Source organism: Salvia splendens, chromosome 17 (genome assembly GCF_004379255.2).
Source record: "Salvia splendens isolate huo1 chromosome 17, SspV2, whole genome shotgun sequence".
Taxonomy (NCBI): domain Eukaryota; kingdom Viridiplantae; phylum Streptophyta; class Magnoliopsida; order Lamiales; family Lamiaceae; genus Salvia; species Salvia splendens.
The window spans coordinates 14,548,330-14,569,486 of NC_056048.1; the positions used below are offsets into that span (position 1 = coordinate 14,548,330).

The following is a 21,157-nucleotide window of genomic DNA, read 5'->3' on the forward strand; positions in this document are numbered from 1 at the left end:
TTGGAGATGGGAGAGTGGGAGAGATGACAAAACCGTGTGGGAGAGGGGGGAGAAGAGAGGGGACGATTTTTGGGGTGAATGGGGGCTAGGGTTAAGGCTTTTAATATTTATAGTCTAGGTTAAAAATCCCACACCTAATGAATTAATTAAATTGTGGGAGATATACAAAAAAAATTAAAATTCCCCCAATTGGAATAAAAGTAGGCGTGTGGTTTTTGAAAGTGGGGAAGTCAAAATTTGTTGATTTAATTACAAGGAGATATAGCAATATTTACTTGGAGAGAATATTCACAAATTAGGAATTTAAAGGTGAATATTCCATAAACAAGGGAACAAAATAAATTAAATCTCCAAGTAGGAATTAATATGGTGGGGCCGAAAATTTCAAGAGGAAATTTGTACAAGGAAATTATTTAAATCCCCAATTAAATAGAATAGGATTTAAATTAGGTAATTTCTTTATGGAAAAAGGCTCCCATAAAAAGGCAATAATTAATTAAATTCCCACAAAGGAAATAATGCTTAGGGGCGTGTGATATGGAGGAACAATAGAAGAAAAAAAAATATTCACATCCCCAATTAAATAGTCATAGGAATTTATTTGAATAAAAAGGGATCCCACAAATTAGGAAACAATTAAAATATTCTCCAATTTTATTGGAGGGGGCCGAAAATGCTAGGCTAAATAGCCAAGGAAAAATATCCCAACTCTCTATTTATTTTGGGTGAAGAAACACATTATCACATGATTTAACTGGATTAAATTCAAAGGAAGGGAGTCAATAAAGCACCAATTAAATCAAAAGGAAATTAATTCTTTCTTCTATAGGAAATTTTCGAAAACTCCCAAGGAAAAATAAAATGGAGTTCGAATTTCATGTAGTACAACTTAGGGGTCATTTGGTTTGGATTTAATTTGGATAAGTAACCCAAAATAATTAATTAAATCCACAAGAAGAAGTATTATTTCAATAATTATGAAGGGCCGAATATTTCAATGAATCGACTCGAGAAAGGATAAATGCATGATCCTATTAATTATTTCCCCACATTGGAATAACATAAATCTCAAGCTCGTCATTCCACAATAACCACGTCAATTTATTTCATACAAAGCACTTAATCACATAGAAACAAACGTTTCAGAATTCCCCACAATTCCAATTACATAAAAAGAAGTCACAAAAGTTTGGGATGTTACATCCTTCCCCTCTAAACAGAAATTTCGTCCCGAAATTTAAACGTCTCACATAAACAGTTCGGGAAACTTTTCTTTCATCTTATCTTCTAACTCCCACGTAGCTTCCTCGGGACCATGGTGCTTCCACAACACCTTCACGGACGCTATCGACTTGTTTCGAAGCTCTTGGACCTTCCGATCTAGTATTGCTTCGGGCCTTTCCTCGTAACTCATGTCGGGGGTTGGGATCACTTCCTCTTGGTGAATCACATGTTTGGGGTCGAACACGTACTTGCGCAACTGGGACACGTGGAACACGTTGTGCACGTTCCCAAAGCTGGGAGGTAACGCCAATAGATACGCTACAGGACCTACTTCGTCGATGATCTCGTACGGTCCAACAAAACGCGGTTTCAGCTTGCCCTTCACCCCAAATCTCACAACTCCTCTCGTCGGGGACACTTACAAGAACACTTTGTCACCAACGTCGAATTTGATTTCCGTTCGACGCACGTCAGCATACGATTTCTGCCTATCTTGAGCTTCCTTGATCCTTGCACGGATTTGATGCACAATTTCGGTCATCTCCTTTATGGCGTCGGGTCCTAACATCTTTCTCTCGCCAACTTCATCCCAATACAGTGGGGATTGACACTTCCTGTCGTACAAGGCTTCATACGGAGCCATATCGATCGTCGCTTGATAGCTATTGTTGTAGGCGAATTCAACCAATGGTAGAACCGTTTCCCAACTTTCCCCTCGATCTAAGACAACTGCTCGCAACATATCTTCAAGTGTCTGAATCGTCCTCTCGGACTGCCCATCCGATTGCGGGTGATATGCAGTGCTGAAGTTCAGTTGTGTGCCCAATTCGCGTTGCATACTCATCCAAAACTTTGATGTGAACTTGGTATCGCGGTCGGATACGATGGTCTTTGGCACTCCGTGCAATCGCACAATCTCGTTCACGTAGAGCTTTGCTAGTTTGTCCGCGCCATAAGTAATCTTAATCGGTAAGAAGTGCGCGCTTTTAGTAAGTCGATCAATGATCACCCAGATCGCAGTGTTGCCCTTCGGTGACCTTGGCAAACCCGTCACGAAATCCATAGCTAGATGCTCCCACTTCCATTCAGGAATTTCGAGCGGTTGCAACTTCCCATATGGTCGCTGGTGTAAGGCCTTCACTTGTTGGCATGCTAGACATCGTTCCACATATGACGCTACATCCCCTTTCATCCCATTCCACCAAAACCGTTGCTTCAAATCCCGATACATCTTCGTGCTTCCGGGGTGTGCGGTGTAAGGCGTGTCGTGCGCTTCACTCAAAATCTCCTCCTTTAGCACCTCATCGCTTGGCACACACAATCGTCCATCGTACGTCAATGCATTATCCGCCTCCTCGAGGTAATGATCAAGCTTCTCGGCTCTCACTTTCGCGCGTAATGCCTCCAACTTTCCATCACGTCGCTGGGCTTCTATGAGTTTGGTTCTCAAATCTGGCTCAATTACTAGTGTCGCCAAATTTGCACCTACTGTCTCGGGCGCTTTCACTATTTCCAAACTCATCTTGTCAAACTCGTGAATCAAAGCTTCCTCTTGCGTTAGGAAATAAGCTAGTTGAGGTTGGTTCTTCCTACTCAAGGCATCGGCGACCACGTTCGCCTTGCCTGGATGGTAATTAATACCACAGTCATAGTCTTTCACGATCTCTAACCAACGTCGTTGTCGCATGTTTAGCTCCTTCTGCTCGAAGAAGTACTTGAGACTGTTGTGATCCGTATAGATTTCGCATCTCACTCCATAGAGATTATGTCTCCAAATTTTCAGCGCGTGCACCACTGCTGCTAACTCCAAATCATGCGTCGGAAAATTCAACTCATTTGGTCTCAACTGTCGGGAAGCATATGCTATCACCTTCCCATCCTGCATCAACACGCATCCTAGTCCTACTTTTGACGCGTCCGTGTAGACGGCGAAGTCCTTGTCGGGTTCTGGTACCGCTAGGACTGGTGCTGTAGTCAATTTCTCCTTCAACAGTTGGAAACTCGCCTCACACTCTGGCGTCCAAACTACCTTGATCCCCTTCTTTAGTAGTTGCGTCATCGGTCTCGCAATCTTAGAGAATCCTTCAATGAAGCGTCGATAATATCCCGCCAATCCCAAGAAACTGCGGATTTCACTTGGCGTTTTCGGCGATTTCCAATTCTGTACGGCCTCGACCTTTGCTGGGTCTACTTGAATCCCATTTGCCGTCACAATATGACCAAGGAAGTTCACTCGAGTCAACCAAAACTCACACTTACTAAACTTGGCATAAAGTTTCTCTCTTTGCAACGTTTCCAACACTGTTCGTAGGTGCTGTCCATGCTCCTCCTCGTTCTTCGAGTATACCAACACGTCGTCGATGAAGACTAACACAAACTTGTCAAGATACTCGTGGAAAACTCGGTTCATCAAGTCCATGAAAACGGCTGGGGCGTTGGTCAGCCCAAATGGCATCACAACGAATTCATAATGGCCATAACGAGTGCGAAAAGCAGTCTTAGGCACATCCTCTCGTCGGACCTTTAGTTGATGATACCCTGATCTCAAATCCATTTTTGAGAATATGCCCGCTCCTCGAAGTTGGTCAAACAAGTCGTCAATCCTTGGCAGTGGGTACTTATTCTTCAAAGTCATCTTGTTAAGCTCACGATAGTCGATGCACATTCTCATCGTTCCGTCCTTCTTCTTAACGAACAGCACTGGCGCTCCCCATGGTGACACACTGGGTCGAATGAAACCCAAGTCCAACAGTTCCTGCAACTGGACCTTCAACTCGGCCAACTCCTTAGGGGCCATTCGGTATGGTGCCTTGGATACTGGCGCTGATCCTGGTTCTAAATCAATGGTGAACTCCACCTGTCTGTCGGGTGGCGGTCCTGGTAAAGCTTCGGGGAACACCTCGGGAAAATCTCGTACCACTGCCACGTCTTCCACCCGCAATTCTTTCTTTTCTTCCCCATTCAAGTATACTAGATACGCTGGACGTCCTTTCCTTATCATCGTAGTTGCTTGCAATGCGGAGATTATGGAGGTTCGTCGGTTCATGGAGATCCCATACAAGATAGTCGACTCTTCGCCCGGGGCTTGAAAGGAAATCTGCCTCTCTTTACAGTAAATCGTGGCGTGGTTCTCGGTAAGCCAATCCATTCCCAAGATTATGTCCACATTCTCCAAAGGCATAACGTGCAAAAGTTGGGCCACTACTTCTAGTTCTCCTAACACAAACTCTATGTTCGAGCAGGTTCTCACAATGTCAATCAATCCTCCAACCGGTGAAGACACATTCAAACTCGATTCAAGCATAGCAGTAGGGAGTTCTAAGGCATTCACACATGACACGGAAATAAAAGAGTGCGAAGCACCCGTATCAAACAGCACAATAATAGGCAGTTGTTGGAGCGTTCCCATACCTGCCAAATTCTCCTTGCCTTTGCTGGCTTGGGGTCCCTACCCTTGATTCCCTTTGAGTGCATATGCCCTTGCTGGTTGTGGGGCCACTTGCCGGATTGGTTGAGGCTGCTGTGGTGGTCTCTGTCCTTGCCCGTTCTTCACTCCACCTTTGTTGTTGTTTGGGCACTCTCGAGACATGTGCCCGTTTCCACCGCAGGCATAACACCGAATGCCTCCAACTCGGCACTCCCCAACATGATGCTTGGAGCACCGATTACAGTAGGGTGTTCTCTGTGGGTTTCCCCTCTGCTGTGACACAATTTGGCGCCCATGATTCTGCGGTTGCCGAAGAGTGGAGAAACGCCTCTTGTTGTCAAAAGGAGCTCGGTTTCCCTCCCATTTCCTCTTGTCTCTAAAGTTCGCTTGGGGTGCAGATGGGGTAGGGTTTGTTGTCCTCTCATTCTTGGGCAGTGCTTCATCCACATCTAAGGCACAACCCAACACCTCGGAATAAGGAATTCCCCTCCGACTAGCCACTGCGACCCTTATCTCTGTCCTAAGGTCGGAACGGAACTTCGCAGCCATCTTCTCGTCTGTATCCACCAATTCTGGCGCATAGCAAGTCATCTCACATAGGGCGCGGTCGTACTCTGTGACCGTCATACTTCCTTGCTTCAACGTGTGGAACTCCACTACCTTCGCCCGCCGATAACTTTCCAGAACATACTTGTTGTACACCTCTTCCTTAAAATCCTCCCAAGTAAGCGCCTCACGGCGAGCGGGGTCCATGGTTCTCTTCTTTGTTTCCCACCAAAAGTCAGCGGGTCCTGTCAGCTGATAAGTCACGCAGGCCAGGCGTTCTCTGTCCGTGCATCCCATGAACTCAAAGATACGCTCAATATCGCGCACCCATGCCTCCGCCTTCGGGGGCTCTCCCAACCCGTCGAATTTGGGTGGGTTCTCTTTGCGAAAGGCTTTGATATACTCCCTTTCGTTTGGTTAGGGTAGAGGTGGTGGTGGAGGCGGGGGTGGATTGCCGACACTTCCTTCTGTCTGCTCCCCCACATTGTTCTCCACACGCGGACCACGTCTACGTCTCGGGGGCATGTTGATCTAAAACACAGGTTAGCACCGTTGTGAGTACATCGTTATTAAAACATCATCGCTTTCATGCACGCGTACGATACGATAAAACACAATTACTTAAAAGCACGTGAAAAGGGAAACTTCCATAAATAACGTGGAAAGGAAAACAAAAGCATTTGTTCGGAAAACAAAAAGGTGCTACTTCCACTGTCTTAACAACTTAAGGAAAAGAAAACAACATCACACATCTATCTAGTGCTAATATCCTCTTCCGGGTCTTCTTCCTCTTCCGGGTCCTCTTCCTCTTCTACGTGGTACTCATCAATCATACGGAGATCTTCTTCGTCATCCATACTATCATCCGTGTTAACATCCATGTAGTCATCTTCAAAACCCGGGACCATGCCTTCTTGTGGTACGGCTTCTCTTACTGCCGTTGGTTTAACCTCGATCACATCTTTGTCTTCCCAAAAGGTCTCATCTTCTTCTTTCTCTGTCGATGGTGGTCGCTCGGAACATGAGTCAATCAAAGCACAGGTTAAGGCCTTTAGAAAACCTTTCATGTCGCCGGCCATCATCTGGTTTCTTGGTTCGTACCACGTGAACCGACTGGCTGTTGTTTCCAACCAAGACTCCCAATTGTCGGGCATCAACTCAATTAGTCTTCTTATGCCACCATAGGCCGTTACATGGTACCCGTAGACATCTCGCCATAGGGTCTCAAAACGGGCGACAACCTCTCTCAAGGCCTTGCCTTCCTCTCTCTCATAGTGGTCGTAATCGTAAATCGCTTGTCGCATTCTAGCACTATACTGACTGCTCTTAAGCGCGGTTCGTTTCGTTCGTACCATCTACGCGGAGACGAAAATTTCTTTTAAAACACCAAATTGTATTATTGTTTGAAAAAGTTGTTAAGTTTGTCGCGTAGTTCGAAAGTTTGTCGTTGTCTTAACGTTTCATATCTTTGCATGCTATCGTTGTAGTATTTTCGCGCATAAAACACATTTAGCAACATCACTTAGTTCATACTCTCAAGTATTCATGCCATATCGATATCACCTTTGCACATACAATACATGTCTCAATTATCATGCCAATCATACTTGTACTTCCACGAAACCATGCTATTACAACATCATAATCATAAACATAGCACATGCTCAAGGTATTATGTCAATCATGCTCGTATAACCATTCCATTACAACTCATCCTCATGCATATCATTCACTCACATGCATAAACTTGTCAATGTCATATCATATCATCATACATTTTCATGCACTACTCTTCCATACTTCCAACAATTTAAACATACCTCACTTTCATCGGTTGAGCGTGATGCTTTGGATGTTGAGCCTTCATGACACTTCTAGTCAAATAAGGGTTCACTAACTTAGACTTAAAGTGAAAGAAGACTCTCGGACCATAGCGAAAGAACCTGGCTCTGATACCACTCTGTCACGACCGCCCATACAAGGGGTACCACAAACGCGGCGATCGTGACCGACATGCATGGATTACAATTTAAAAAGAACAACTTAATTGATTTGAAGAAAGGAAAACAACTTAGTTTAAAGATTTTAAGGTTATATTTTTTTTTTGAAAAGACATAAGATAAATTACTTTTAGAAAGACAAGGGAAAAATTGGACTTAAGAAATATAATAACAAAAAAACTAAAGTAGAACAAGCACTTAACTTAAATTCGGAGAATACCATTTTCAAAAGACAACGTAGATGCACGTTTAAATCCTAACACCACCATACATGTCCCAACACCAAAACGAAAAGCTTACGGTCTTAAGACATAAATTAAAACATAGCAGCGGATAAATAAGGTTCAAGGAGAGTCAAGGATCACGCCTATGTATGACGACACAACGTATCCTAAGGTCTCTAGCCAGCTCAACATCCACCGCAACATCCCGCTCAACCTGCAAAATTTTTAAAAGAAATTGCAGGGCTGAGTACTTGTTGTACTCAATGGGCTCATGCCGAAAACATTTATCAAGTTATGTCATCCATACCAGTGATCTCGAGTTTTACACGCAGTAAAGAAAAAAATCACGAGAACACAAAAATGTTTCATAGACTGGCCAGTCAAATAATCTCCCCACTTTTCACATCAATCCAACAGTCGCAACCACAGTGCGACGAAAGTGTGGCCACACTATTCGCCCACGAGACCGGCCGACTTGCAAGGACGGCTCACGATCCCACCAGTGTACACAGCCCGATAGGGTTTACGGCCCTACTCGGACCCGAATTCGTTTCACAAAACAGCCATATAGCCTAACGGAGTAAACTCATACGAACTAGGCATCAGGCACACAATCTCATAACAAAACAGTCCATGGCATGACATAACAGTTAAACCACCCTTATATCTCCACATAATATTTTTCGTAAAAGTAAAGAGGTTTGAAAAGAAAGCCCACCTCGTTCTCTTAGCAAAATCACAACCCAACCTAGCAACTCTCGATCCTCGAGTTCACGAAAACACAACACCCTTGTCAACGACAACACAAGTCAGTCTCACACAACAACATATCACTATGCATGTCCTATCGTTTCTCTCTCATCGTTCTCCTCAATCCCAAAACCCAACATGCATCACAAGGGTATAAAACACACGTAACACCTTTCAACTTATCGCAAGTGATTTCAACAATTAAACACGTTCCTTGCACATACATGCATCAAATAACACTTTTAAACTTGAAACTAAGTGTCATTTAATCAAGGCAGAAAACTGGCAGAATTGCGCGATCGTTTTGTAAAAATCACTTTAAATTCACCCGACCTCAAAACATGCTAAATTTTGGTCACGATACAGAGGACACATTCAAGTTCATCCATGAAAATTTTCATATCGAAATCACTTCATTTAGTCAGTCATATCACATATTGAACTCTCTGGTCGGAACATACAATTTCTGACAGTATTGCGCAGTTCATTTGAAAAATTCACCATAAATTCATACGATGCCCAAAAAGGCTGAAATTTAACAAAACACAGAAGACACTTCAAATTTTCATATAGTTCAAGAATTACATCAATCGGAGTTCATTTGGTCAGTCAAACAGAAAACGAAACATTCATGGCGAGAACTCACGTTTCTGGCAGATTTGCGCAGTCGACTTCAAATATTTATTAAAAATTCATTTTTCGATAAAACAGGCTGAAATTCACACGAGACACAGAAAACATCTTGAAGTTTACTCAGTAAAAATTTCGTAGCAAAATTCATTTGTTTGATGGGTCGAATACAGATCATAAGTCACTGGTCGAGCATCACAGAATTCTGGTTCAAATTCGAAAATAGGGTTTTTAAATTTCCACAACGAAAACACCGATTCTTCATGCTCGAAAACACATCATCATGCTTACACGTTACTCATACACATATTTGCATACAAACTCATATCATCACCACATATTTCGATCCAACACACATGATTTCAACCAACAAAAGCAAAAAAAATAAACAAGTTCTTACGACACACGATTTTCCCCCGTTAAAACTTGCGATCTATCAAACCTACACTCTCTACATGCATGTAGGACTCAAAACATGGTTCAAAAAGTGAAGGAGGAGGAAAAGTGTGCGATTATACCTTCCTTTTGACAAAACGAAAACGGTAGAAACGTGGAATGGAGCGATTCGTCGGAGTTTCTCGAAGATAACTTCAACGGAAGCAAGATCAAAGCTTGAATGGAAGGTTTTTGGAGATGGGAGAGTGGGAGAGATGACAAAACCGTGTGGGAGAGGGGGGAGAAGAGAGGGGACGATTTTTGGGGTGAATGGGGGCTAGGGTTAAGGCTTTTAATATTTATAGTCTAGGTTAAAAATCCCACACCTAATGAATTAATTAAATTGTGGGAGATATACAAAAAAAAATAAAATTCCCCCAATTGGAATAAAAGTAGGCGTGTGGTTTTTGAAAGTGGGGAAGTCAAAATTTGTTGATTTAATTACAAGGAGATATAGCAATATTTACTTGGAGAGAATATTCACAAATTAGGAATTTAAAGGTGAATATTCCATAAACAAGGGAACAAAATAAATTAAATCTCCAAGTAGGAATTAATATGGTGGGGCCAAAAATTTCAAGAGGAAATTTGTACAAGGAAATTATTTAAATCCCCAATTAAATAGAATAGGATTTAAATTAGGTAATTTCTTTATGGAAAAAGGCTCCCATAAAAAGGCAATAATTAATTAAATTCCCACAAAGGAAATAATGCTTAGGGGCGTGTGATATGGAGGAACAATAGAAGAAAAAAAAATATTCACATCCCCAATTAAATAGTCATGGGAATTTATTTGAATAAAAAGGGATCCCACAAATTAGGAAACAATTAAAATATTCTCCAATTTTATTGGAGGGGGCCGAAAATGCTAGGCTAAATAGCCAAGGAAAAATATCCCAACTCTCTATTTATTTTGGGTGAAGAAACACATTATCACATGATTTAACTGGATTAAATTCAAAGGAAGGGAGTCAATAAAGCACCAATTAAATCAAAAGGAAATTAATTCTTTCTCCTATAGGAAATTTTCGAAAACTCCCAAGGAAAAATAAAATGGAGATCGAATTTCATGTAGTACAACTTAGGGGTCATTTGGTTTGGATTTAATTTGGATAAGTATCCCAAAATAATTAATTAAATCCACAAGAAGAAGTATTATTTCAATAATTAGGAAGGGCCGAATATTTCAATGAATCGACTCGAGAAAGGATAAATGCATGATCCTATTAATTATTTCCCCACATTGGAATAACATAAATCTCAAGCTCGTCATTCCACAATAACCACGTCAATTTATTTCATACAAAGCACTTAATCACATAGAAACAAACGTTTCAGAATTCCCTAAAATTCCAATTACATAAAAAGAAGTCACAAAAGTTTGGGATGTTACACGCCGCCACCCGCACCTGCTACCACCCACATCAGCCGCCGACCCCTGTCGCAAAGAAGGTAAGGGCTCAAGTCAATAACTTCCAGATTGCTGCCCCAATTCCTAAGAAACTGCGTAGGAAATTATTAAAACTGAAACAAGATTTTGTTATGTGTTTACAAAATATTGCATACTCTTTCATGCAACCTCTTTATGCATTAAAATATAGATTTAGGTGGCAAGTATTTGGGGATGAGTTTTAGAATTCAGATACGTTGCGCTGAGAAGGATTGTAGCTGCTGGCGCCGGCCAAATAACTAGTTGAGTAAAATATACCTATTATTCAGATTGTGTGACCATATTCAGATACAAAGCCAACGTGATGAATATATTTTAAACGGGTCGGGTACGGGTACCCGCCTGTCCGGTACGGGATACCCGTACCCGACAAGGCGGGAACCCGTCACTGTGCGGGTCGGGTAACGGGACAAAGAATTTGGCTACAAACGGGTACGGGTACCCAGTTCTCCGTACCCGCGGGTACCCGTTTCGACACCCCTAAGTATAATATGATTCTGGTGAATCAATTAGCATCTTAAGAAAATGAAATAATATATTTTTAGTTAAATTTTATCACTATAATTTACTAGTAATTTACACTTTTGAATAATTCTATCACGTAAAAATCATCTTATTTTAATTTTCTAAAAAATAAAATCAACTTGATTTATAGATTTGTACCTAACAGAAATTTTAATTATTGATTATCATATTGAATAATAATTCTTTACATATAGAATAATATTTCTATAAAATAATATATAGTATATTATGTATTTTTATGATATAGTAGTACTTCGTTTTGTTGCAATTCAAACACATTTTTATAAATATATAAATAAAATAAATCAGTTTTTAGTAATTAATTCTAAGAAAAGTGAAATAAATTTTTATTAAAATATTACTCCTATATACGTGTATTATATGAAAGACAGAATGATTATTGGCTCGCTTACCTCTATATGGTGGACCATGGGGTTGGAATGTAATTTGTATTAATGTTAGCCTAAAGAATAATAAAAGGGAAAAGGGGTTGAAAATGAAAAAAACTTATATGTCGCGTTTCATTCTATTTCCGCTGCGTATAATGCACAACATATTGTGTTGTTAAACAGTTAAACAGCAGAGGATCCGTTCCCGGAAATTGCATAACCTAAAAGCCAAAATATATTATTATTAGCCTAATCTTATAGTTAGTATTTTTCATGCTTAAACATATGGCTTTTGTGAGTGATACATATTTTGGTTTCTACACAATATCAAAATCATCAAAATCCAAATTTATAGGAACAATTGAGAACAATGTCAAAGTTATAATAGGTTTTTTTGTTTATTGAAGTTGAGTGATTAACCAAAAATTGACAAAACTATGTAATTATTCCAACAATTTGCCATAGTTTAAATTTATAAAGCTCCCAAAACTTTAATATATTTTGGTTTAAAGAAGCATTATAACTTTATCCTTGCAACCGAATGATGTTTTCTTCCTATATACATTTCCAGCATTTGCCGTATGCTTCATGTAACGTAAGTGAATAAATTTGAGATCGTAACAATTATCAGTCAAATTTCTGGGCAAATCAATCCGAACCTTTTCGTTGTTACACAATGTTTAGTGGGCAAACGCAAGCTTTTGCACTATTACATTTCCTAACTCATTCCACAATAATTATCTTGTAAAGGATAGCAAAAGAGACAAGAATAGAACTGGCGGAAGCAACATGTACATACGCATCAAGAGGCTTACGTTCCCTTGTTTTCTTTCCCATTTCTTGCATTTGCTTGTTGAGGACTTCCGAGGGATGACGATGTGCAGATATCAGTTTCAACCAACTCGCTCAACTGCTCCATATTCCTCTGTTTCAGCTGATTGTTGTTTGTCAATGTAGAGCGCATTGCTCTTGGTAGTTTTAACGGAATCTCATTTTCTCCACTAGCTTTCGGCTGTTCAGGACCTTCTCCGTTCTGAGAATGAGATACAGGTGGAGTAGCCGGCACAAGCTGGATGGCTGACTTGTGCCATTTCTTCCTAAGAGCTGGCTTTGGAACACTAGATAATCCCTGAAACATTTAACAAGACAGAAGTATATATTTGCAAGACACATTATATAGTTACCAAAGATATCATTTGAACTACGCTTACCAGGTTATTTCCAATGTCAGATAATGGCTTCCGCACGGTACCATCAGTGTTTTGGTTGGCAGGCTTTCCAGAAAGAGCACATCCAAGCAGCATTGCACCACGAGCTGCAAGATCATGACTCATCAAAGCTTCCTCATGCAGTGACATATTTTCAGACAGATCCAGCATGTCTTTCATGCTTGCTTCCCTATTGCTGCATCTATTAGTCCGACAGCTGCACGATGAACTACAACTTCCGTTCGCAGCACGGCATTCACATCTCGAGGTTTTGCAGGAAGAAAATTTGCTGCAAGTACAACATACCCCTAAATCAACCATTTTGGAATTTCTTCTTTTCGATTGGCGTCTTTTCCTCTCTCTTGTTTGGCCCCACTCGTCATCCTCATCATTCTCTAGATTTGGTTGTTCATCTGATGTATCCATATCTTCTAGAAGCTCCAAATCATATGCTCCACTACTGAGAACTGTGAAGCTTCCAGACCCCTAAATCATGTAATATCATCATTATATTGTTGAAAATAAATCATGTCAAGAAAAGGTTATTCTTCCTTAAAAATGAAGTAGAAGAAGAATGTACAAACAATGTCAACGATATATATAAACCTTAGGCCGCAAGTCATAAACATGTTTGTCATTATTGCTCGTCATATTCCCAGGGCCTCCATTTTGATTTGACAGTCTCTCCAATGACAACATCTATCAATTGAATCATGAAAACCACACTCAAAACAAGTTTCAACAACTTTGAAATTTAATAAACAATAATAAAAGTCGTTAAACTAAAAACAGTATTAAACATTGCCACATAGTTAAAAGATGGTGTACATGACCACGTTGCACTAAATCATGAGTACAAAATAGTTGCAGGAAACATTGTGCCTCACCATTAAATTTTCCCGACGACTGAATTCTGCCTTTTTTAGCTCTAGTTGTCTTACCAAATTAACAACTTTTTCCTTCAGGTCTCTAATTTCAGAGTCTTTTTCTCTGCAGTCAACTTCTCTATCTCTTAGCTGGCATCTGTGAATAGTTAAATATGTGAGAAGAAAGCCATCAAGCTAAGAAATTCAAAAACCATCAGAAGGTTATGGAAAAATTACTTACCTAGAGGATGATGTCAAGTTAAAAAGGAAGTTCATAACATTCTTTGCTTCAGCAAGAGACCAAACTTGGTTCCACCTTCCTCTGCCACTAAATGCCCGTTCACGCTCCTCAGCCTCTGATAGTTGAGATGCCATGGAAACAAGGGTGCTTGAAGAGGTAGCAAGCATATTCTCAAGGGCAAAAATTCTGGAGTTTCTAGCACCAGGAGACATTGCTTCTGGGAACTCACTACAGTCGATTAATTAAATAAATTATTTAGTCAATGAAACCACGGTATAATATATGAATAAGAAAACATGTAATATTGTTGAATACTTGGTCTGTAACTTCAGACCTGAAGTTCTGCTGCTTCTCAATCAATGCTTCTTCTTTCAGCCTTGCAAGCTCTTCAGCCATTCTAGCCCTCCTATATGTATATAGAGATCACAATAAGATATGGGCTATATGTACAAAATTATAGAGTAAGTGATTTTTTAAAACCTCCATCACGAGTTATAACATATGAGGTTATTGCTAATTCTAGGTGTAGATATATATTTGCTCAGGCTTAAAAATGGGTAACAATGCTTTTGCTTCATAATATAAAAGGTAATTAGTTACACGCCCTCCTTCCAGACCACCCTACCCCTCCAAATTGACGTCATTGCGTATAAACTCTATGCAATGTCCAAAAGTGGTAACAAACAAAAAGGTTCACTGGCTGTTCCTTATGCCAAATTGCAGATATAAATAAAACTGTCCGTCTAGACAAAAATATAGAAGGCAAAACAAAATACTCCCTCCGTCCCATTAAATATGAAACAATTGGGAATCAACACAGGATTTTATGTAGTGTTATTTTTGAGTTAATGAAGAGAGTGTAAATTTAGAGAGATGAAAAAGTAGAGATAAAGTTGTTTCCATTTTAGGAAACGTTTCATTTTTATTGGGACAAACAAAAAGGAAAACGTTTCATTTTTAATGGGACAGAGGGAGTGCAAGATAAGTCATAGATGAATGAAGCTGCTAAGAAAAGAAAACAAAAACTGAAGTGCTATGATACATATCAACTGCAAAAGTAGAATGGACATGATTAGTGAGAGTGATTGTGCACTTACTCTTTCATTTGCCGCTCATACTCTGACCGCACCTCATGCACTCCAATAGTTACCTCCAGTTCATGTTCAATAGTCTGCACTAATACCTTGAGGACGAAAGAAGATATGGTGATGACGTTAAATTATTGGATTTACACAAATTACAATAACCAATAACAAGAATGTATATGTGGTCGTAACATGCACAAATGAGAGGGGGGAAATGTTTTCCCCTCTGGTAGAGACACCTAGACACATACCGGGATTCCAGGACCTTTGTTACTTCCTACACCTGCATAAATGTCAAAAGTGAGAGTTAAAATCATCATATTATAAGAATGTTTTACTATTATGCAAAATGAATATGATCAAATAGAATTGAACCAGATGTTTCACGTGATGAAGCTTTCCGAGAATCTAGCAACTCTTTAAGACGCTTTGTAGCATTTGCAGCCTCTTCAGTTTTTCTTTGCAAAACCTGACATGAAACAACTCATCATAAAATCCATATATCCTAAATATTAAAGAATTATGACCAAGTGTAAAAATAATTACCAGCTTTTGCCTCTGGTTTAGTGCCAATAGCTTATGCATCTCATATTCATTCCTTCTTCCTTCCTTTTTTAGCTATAGAAAAGACACTCCCAAATGGTCAGTTAGTTACATAAAGAATTAAGGACATAATAAAGCAACTTCACCTCACAGATTTATTCCTTAGAAATTTGTTTCTCTATATTGTATTGTTCAATATTAAGCAACTGGACAGAAAAGAGTTTTAAGAAAACAATTTGAAAGAGAGATACCCTTTTTAGGTAGAAACTTATAGTGCTCAAAGTAACTATTAGAACAAAATTACCTGAAGCACTTCCTTTTCCCTTGATGCTTTCCACTGTCTAAATTGCTCAGATTCTTGCTTGATCTTATGTTGCAGTTGGACCTTTACACAAACAATATAATCAGTCAGAAAGTGGAGACCATGACTTTTATGTCAAGCAGGAGACAACAAAATGAAGTACCTTATGAGCCTTTATTCTCTGTATCTCATCATTTAGCTTTTTAGCAGCTTCATCACTCTTTTGTTTTTGTCTCAGCAATTGATTTTGAGCATCCTGTTTTTTCTTCAACTCAGCCACCTGTAGAGATAACGGAGTCATCAACAGAGCACAAGGAAACCTCAAGAAATGATGGAGTTATAACAAGAATGTTAATTTGGAAAGTCATGTTCTTTATTATCTACCTGTTTCTCAAGAACATTCAATTTCTGAAGATAATCCTCCTTCAACTTTTGAGCACTATCATCAGAATTGGAAGAGATATTTGCATGCTTGCGCCTAAGTTCTTCGATCTCATTCTATTAACGTGAAAGACAAAATTTAGATACAGGCCTTTGAATAGATCATCATTGAACAAAGAACAGTGAACAAACCACACCTGTTGAGTCAATATCTCATTTTCTAGTTCGTGTACTTTCTTCTCATAATGCTGCTTAAGGACTGATGTATCACCACTTGCAAAACGCTTCATTTCAGCCTAAATGAGATAGAGATGAAAGGCAATGAGTCAGTGTATGCATGTCCAAGAAAACTGGAAATTTCTTAAATATGAAGTTAGTAGGCCTGCAAACTTAAAATGCTGCCCAAGATACTTACTTCCTTCTGCTCAAGTTTTTTGTCCAATTCTTGCAGTTCTCTATCCAGTTGCTCCTGAATAGAAGAATGTTCAAGCTCTTTTTCCACATCTTCCACCACAACTGCAAGATGTCAGAAGATAAGATCATGCAGTAATCAATATAATTCAGCTTACTTGTAAACAACATGACTATCTAACCATTTGTTAACTTGGTATAATGACACAAAAAAGTGAAGCAGCTGCAAACAATATCTGCCAGAAACATTGAATTTTAAACAGTAGGTGGTAGAGTACCATCAGTTTCTTCAGATCTGATATCAACATCCATAAACAAATTTCTTGAGTGAGTTCCATCGTCTTCCGAATAAAGAAAATCATCAGAATTTCCATGCCTTAAGTGGCTTGAACTCCGTAACCTTACTAGTTCACTTTCTAGTTTTTGAATCTTAGTGACATAACTTTTCACCAAATCAAAATCCTGAATGAAATAATTTTGTCAAACAAGGAAGAAAAAGAACAATCCAGACTGAGTAATCCATGAAAATGTTGATCGGATAAAAAGTTTAAGATGATTAAGAACTCAACCTTATCAGATTTGTCATTAATCTCATCAATAGGATTTCCATTTCGAATAGATTCTACTAGCATAACCAGTCTATCCTTTTCCACCTATAATAGGATTAAGTAGATTAGTATGGATAAGACGACTAGCATTTCTTTCATCTCCAAAAATATGTAGGCATAAGCAAAAATTCAAATTGACATCAACATAATGCCAACCTGAGCATCAATAGCTCGTTGCTTCAGATGCTCATAACTGATTCGACATTCCTGAAGTGCATCCTGTAACTCAGTTTTACTAGCTTCAAGTAAGGATACTTTATGCTTAAGAATCTGTCAATAAAAAATTATGAAGTGAGCATTAATGGGAAAACCAAGAAGTTGCAGTAAATTAGTAGTATTAAAAAAAGAGATAATATATATTGGTGAAAAGAAGATTTTGTAAATGGTTATGTCATGTTTTAACTCAGAAGAGTCTTGGATCAAATAAAGCATTAAACTGGTGAATTTACTTTAAGTTCTTCAGTAGGTGCATTTGAGTCTCCGCGAAAATAAAGTAACTCTGACTGGAGTTGTTCAATTTGACTTCGCAATCTTTGCAACTCAGCTGTCGCGGGATCGCGATTGATCTACAAATTTAAACATATCAGGTTTTAAGTTACAAACTATGATGATGAGTAGAGATGACTACTAATCTTCTAACTTACAATTGCCTTATTCTGAATATTCCTTGCACGGTTGGCATACTTCAATGTATTAAGCGTCTCCTCAGCATTTGTGTCAGCAGGGCTTACACATGCTGTTAAAATCCAAAACAATAATTTGATAACTTTGGGAGGTATATGCCAATTTTTTCATCAATCTTCAACAAGTACTACACGAATTACAGAAATAAAGTGTTCTTCAATGAAACAATAGTATTATATGCAAAAGCATACCAATCATAATCGTTTTGCAATTGCCTCCCAGTGAATCCTGTTAAAGATGATGTACTAGTTAGCACAATAAGTACATTTAAGTTGATCAAATATTTTACAAAGAAAATATTTTTGAGACAGAACAAAGATAATTTCATTAGACACTCAATAATCAAAAATTGATATACACTACACAACAGTAAGATTAAGCTAATCTGCTAAAGGCCTGAAGCTAATGTTGATACTGCTAGAACATCTAATTTCTAGATCATTACACTTCAAATATATAATCGAATGGAAATGTAAAAGATAGCTTGCCTGTAGTATGCGTGTTAACTTGCTATCACGATAAGGAACATGACCTCCTTCTTTGCGTTTTTTGTCATCTCCTAGAGCACTTATGACATTTCCAAGAGCCAATAGTCCTTTGTTAATGTGTATACCTGTGACATGAATCAGAAATTAGAAAATTCATCTAGTGTTCAAACAACGTAAAAAAATTTACATCAAAAGTTAACATCTACATACAAATCTATAAGTCACACAACAAATAGTAAAAATTACCTTCCTGCAAACGTGATCCATCGGCACCTGTTCGTTTAGCACGCTCAGAACCAGCTAAATCTACCAAGTGAAGCTTCGCTATCAAAACATCATCACCAACATCATCTCTATCAGAAGAATTACTTATTCTTCTTTGTTCCATTGAGATTGTGAAGATGGCATGTGAACGGCTAGATAAATAAGAAAATTGAGATGAGAAGCAAATCAATTGTGGTTTGAATCCCATACTCACTATACATGTAAAATATGTGTGATTAAATATGTGCACTGAAATGGCAGTAAGCATTTTGATTAATACATACTGCAAACTTTACAAACCAGAAATAACAAAAGAAAAATGGTACCTTGATTGGCTATTCATCTTTGTGCTCCCTGTGGCCCGAGATAGCGAACCCTGGAGGAGATATGAAGCCATCTCTTCCTTTGTCCTCACCTCTGACTCCGTAACCCCAGCCAACGTAATTCCTCCGCTCACCCTTTCTCTAATCTGAATGGGAACTCTTGAAGGTCCCGTAGCTTTTGGATCTAGCAAATCAAACACGTCTTCCTTGAAAACCTACAAATATCAAGATTAATTAATAACCAACTTCAAATGAAATATATTTATTAATCTAAATGGGAACTCTTTAAGTTTGCATTTTGCACAAGGTACCTCAATATAGGATACTCTAATCAAAAACTCGGTAGACTCTGTCATAGATTCGACTTTTGTGAAAATGGTATCCATCACTTTAGGAAGGATGGCATCTCCATGCTCTTCACCGTTATAATTTGTGCCCATAGTATAAGTCTTCCCTGAGCCGGTCTAAGATCAAAATAAAAAACTAATGAGCTAGATTGTTTTTATATTTTCTAAACTCGGGATAAGTTGTTTTGCTTACCTGGCCATAGGCGAGTACCGTTCCATTATATCCATGAAATAGGGCATCAACAAGTGGAGCAACACATTCATCAAATATTGTTGAACTCGGACATCCCCTACCACCAAAGACGTAGTCAAATGTGAATGAATGGGATCCGATTTGAACCTGATGCACCAAAACCCATGAGTTAAAAGCTAATAGCTAAATTTTTGGCATATAAAAATTTACAAATTTATTAAGAGGCAGAACATAAAACCCTATCAATTTGTGTAGGTGTTAATATGTGTTAATCAGTTCTAATCTATAACGCATATACTCAACAAAAACACAAGGATAGCTAAATTTCCGGCATACAATTAACAAATTAATAAAGAGGCACGACATAAAGTGTCAAAATGTGTTAATCAGTCCCAATCTATATAACACATATACTCAACAGAAATTAACAAAAACACAAGCTAATAGCTACACTTTTGGCATACAATTCACAAGTTAGAAAAAGAGAGGCACAAGAAAGTGTCATTAATCAGTCTCGATCCATAACACATGTATTCAACAGAAATCAACAAAAATACAAGCTAATCCAAAAAAGAGAGTATATTAGTTGAACAAAAAACCTGCTTCTGCTCCGGATAAACGGTCATGCAGTCGGTGCAGCCTACAAGAAGCTCGGCGGTGACGAGCGGTCTGACATTGACCGCAACCCTCACACTCTGTGACGATTCGGAGTTCTCCATCTGCGCTCTCACAGTTTACCAAACCCCTAAGCTTCCCCAGCTCCAAATCGCCCTAGAGTGAGAGAATTATTCTTCAATCTGCTGCAATCCAAACAAAAAAATCTTGTTTTACACCAAAATTCCCTCGGCAACACAAACGAAGATCCGAAGCATGTATCCGATTGTGAAGAAAATTGGTTAAATATGTTGTGAGAATCGGCGGTGAGAGAGGGCGAGATCTATGGCGGCTATTTCATTTGAAATGGGGAAGGTAGAGAGACAGAGAGGATATAGTGGATTTCAAAAAAATATTGAATTGTAGAAAAAGGGGTTTGCATCCCAAATCCACAAATTCAAATTTCACACTCACGTGCACTCCGAGTGGTCTTCAATCGGTACTCAGCTCTGCCTCCGGTTTTTTAATTTAATTGTTGAAAAGGAAAATAAGAGCATCTCCAGTGGTCGGATGTCCCACTCGGACATCCACTAGGACATCCCAAAAACACCTCCTCCCACGTCACTAGGACTTCTCATCCCACTGCCACGTCACTAGGACATCCTCTTCACAATCCGCCCTTCTCATCGCCCTTCCCACTAGGACTTCCCGCAATAAAAAAAATCACAAATTCACAAATATACGTAACGGAATTATAATTTTGACACGGAATACGAGAAAATTGCAAATGCTTCATTAAAAAAAATTACATAAAAAAAAGAAAAAAAATTACATAATAAAAAAGAAAAAATTACATAATAAAATTTTTGACTCGGCTCACTCCTCGTCGTCCGTGCCGCCCCCCGCCTTCGCCCGTGCCCCCCCCGCCGTCTCCCGTGCCGCCCCCGCCGTCCCCGCCGCTAATCTCGGCACCATCATCTCCAATGGGCGGCATGCTCAAATCGCGCCGACATCCATCGA

At 39.2% G+C, this 21,157-nt stretch overlaps 2 protein-coding genes across 2 annotated transcripts; both read right to left on the reverse strand.

Moving 5' to 3' along the window:
* Positions 1-4,672: 4,672 nt before the first annotated feature.
* LOC121774346 lies at positions 4,673-5,494 on the reverse strand. Its single transcript, XM_042171238.1, has 2 exons — positions 5,120-5,494; positions 4,673-4,951 (listed from the first exon to the last, which is right to left on the reverse strand). Exons 1-2 carry the CDS (start codon positions 5,492-5,494, stop codon positions 4,673-4,675), a joined length of 654 nt encoding a protein of 217 aa, XP_042027172.1.
* Positions 5,495-12,224: 6,730 nt separating this feature from the next.
* Positions 12,225-20,564, reverse strand: LOC121774944 (kinesin-like protein KIN-4C). Its single transcript, XM_042171862.1, has 27 exons — positions 20,143-20,564; positions 19,544-19,690; positions 19,315-19,467; positions 19,007-19,218; positions 18,663-18,832; positions 18,417-18,541; positions 18,120-18,156; positions 17,889-17,980; positions 17,694-17,810; positions 17,401-17,514; positions 17,206-17,289; positions 16,915-17,098; positions 16,641-16,741; positions 16,423-16,521; positions 16,229-16,342; positions 16,008-16,124; positions 15,848-15,928; positions 15,547-15,618; positions 15,376-15,469; positions 15,252-15,283; positions 15,013-15,098; positions 14,250-14,321; positions 13,916-14,143; positions 13,696-13,831; positions 13,415-13,507; positions 12,812-13,294; positions 12,225-12,729 (listed from the first exon to the last, which is right to left on the reverse strand). The coding sequence occupies exons 1-27, from the start codon at positions 20,260-20,262 to the stop codon at positions 12,412-12,414; spliced, it is 3,681 nt and encodes a 1,226-aa protein (XP_042027796.1). The 5' UTR covers positions 20,263-20,564; the 3' UTR covers positions 12,225-12,411.
* Positions 20,565-21,157: the final 593 nt, after the last annotated feature.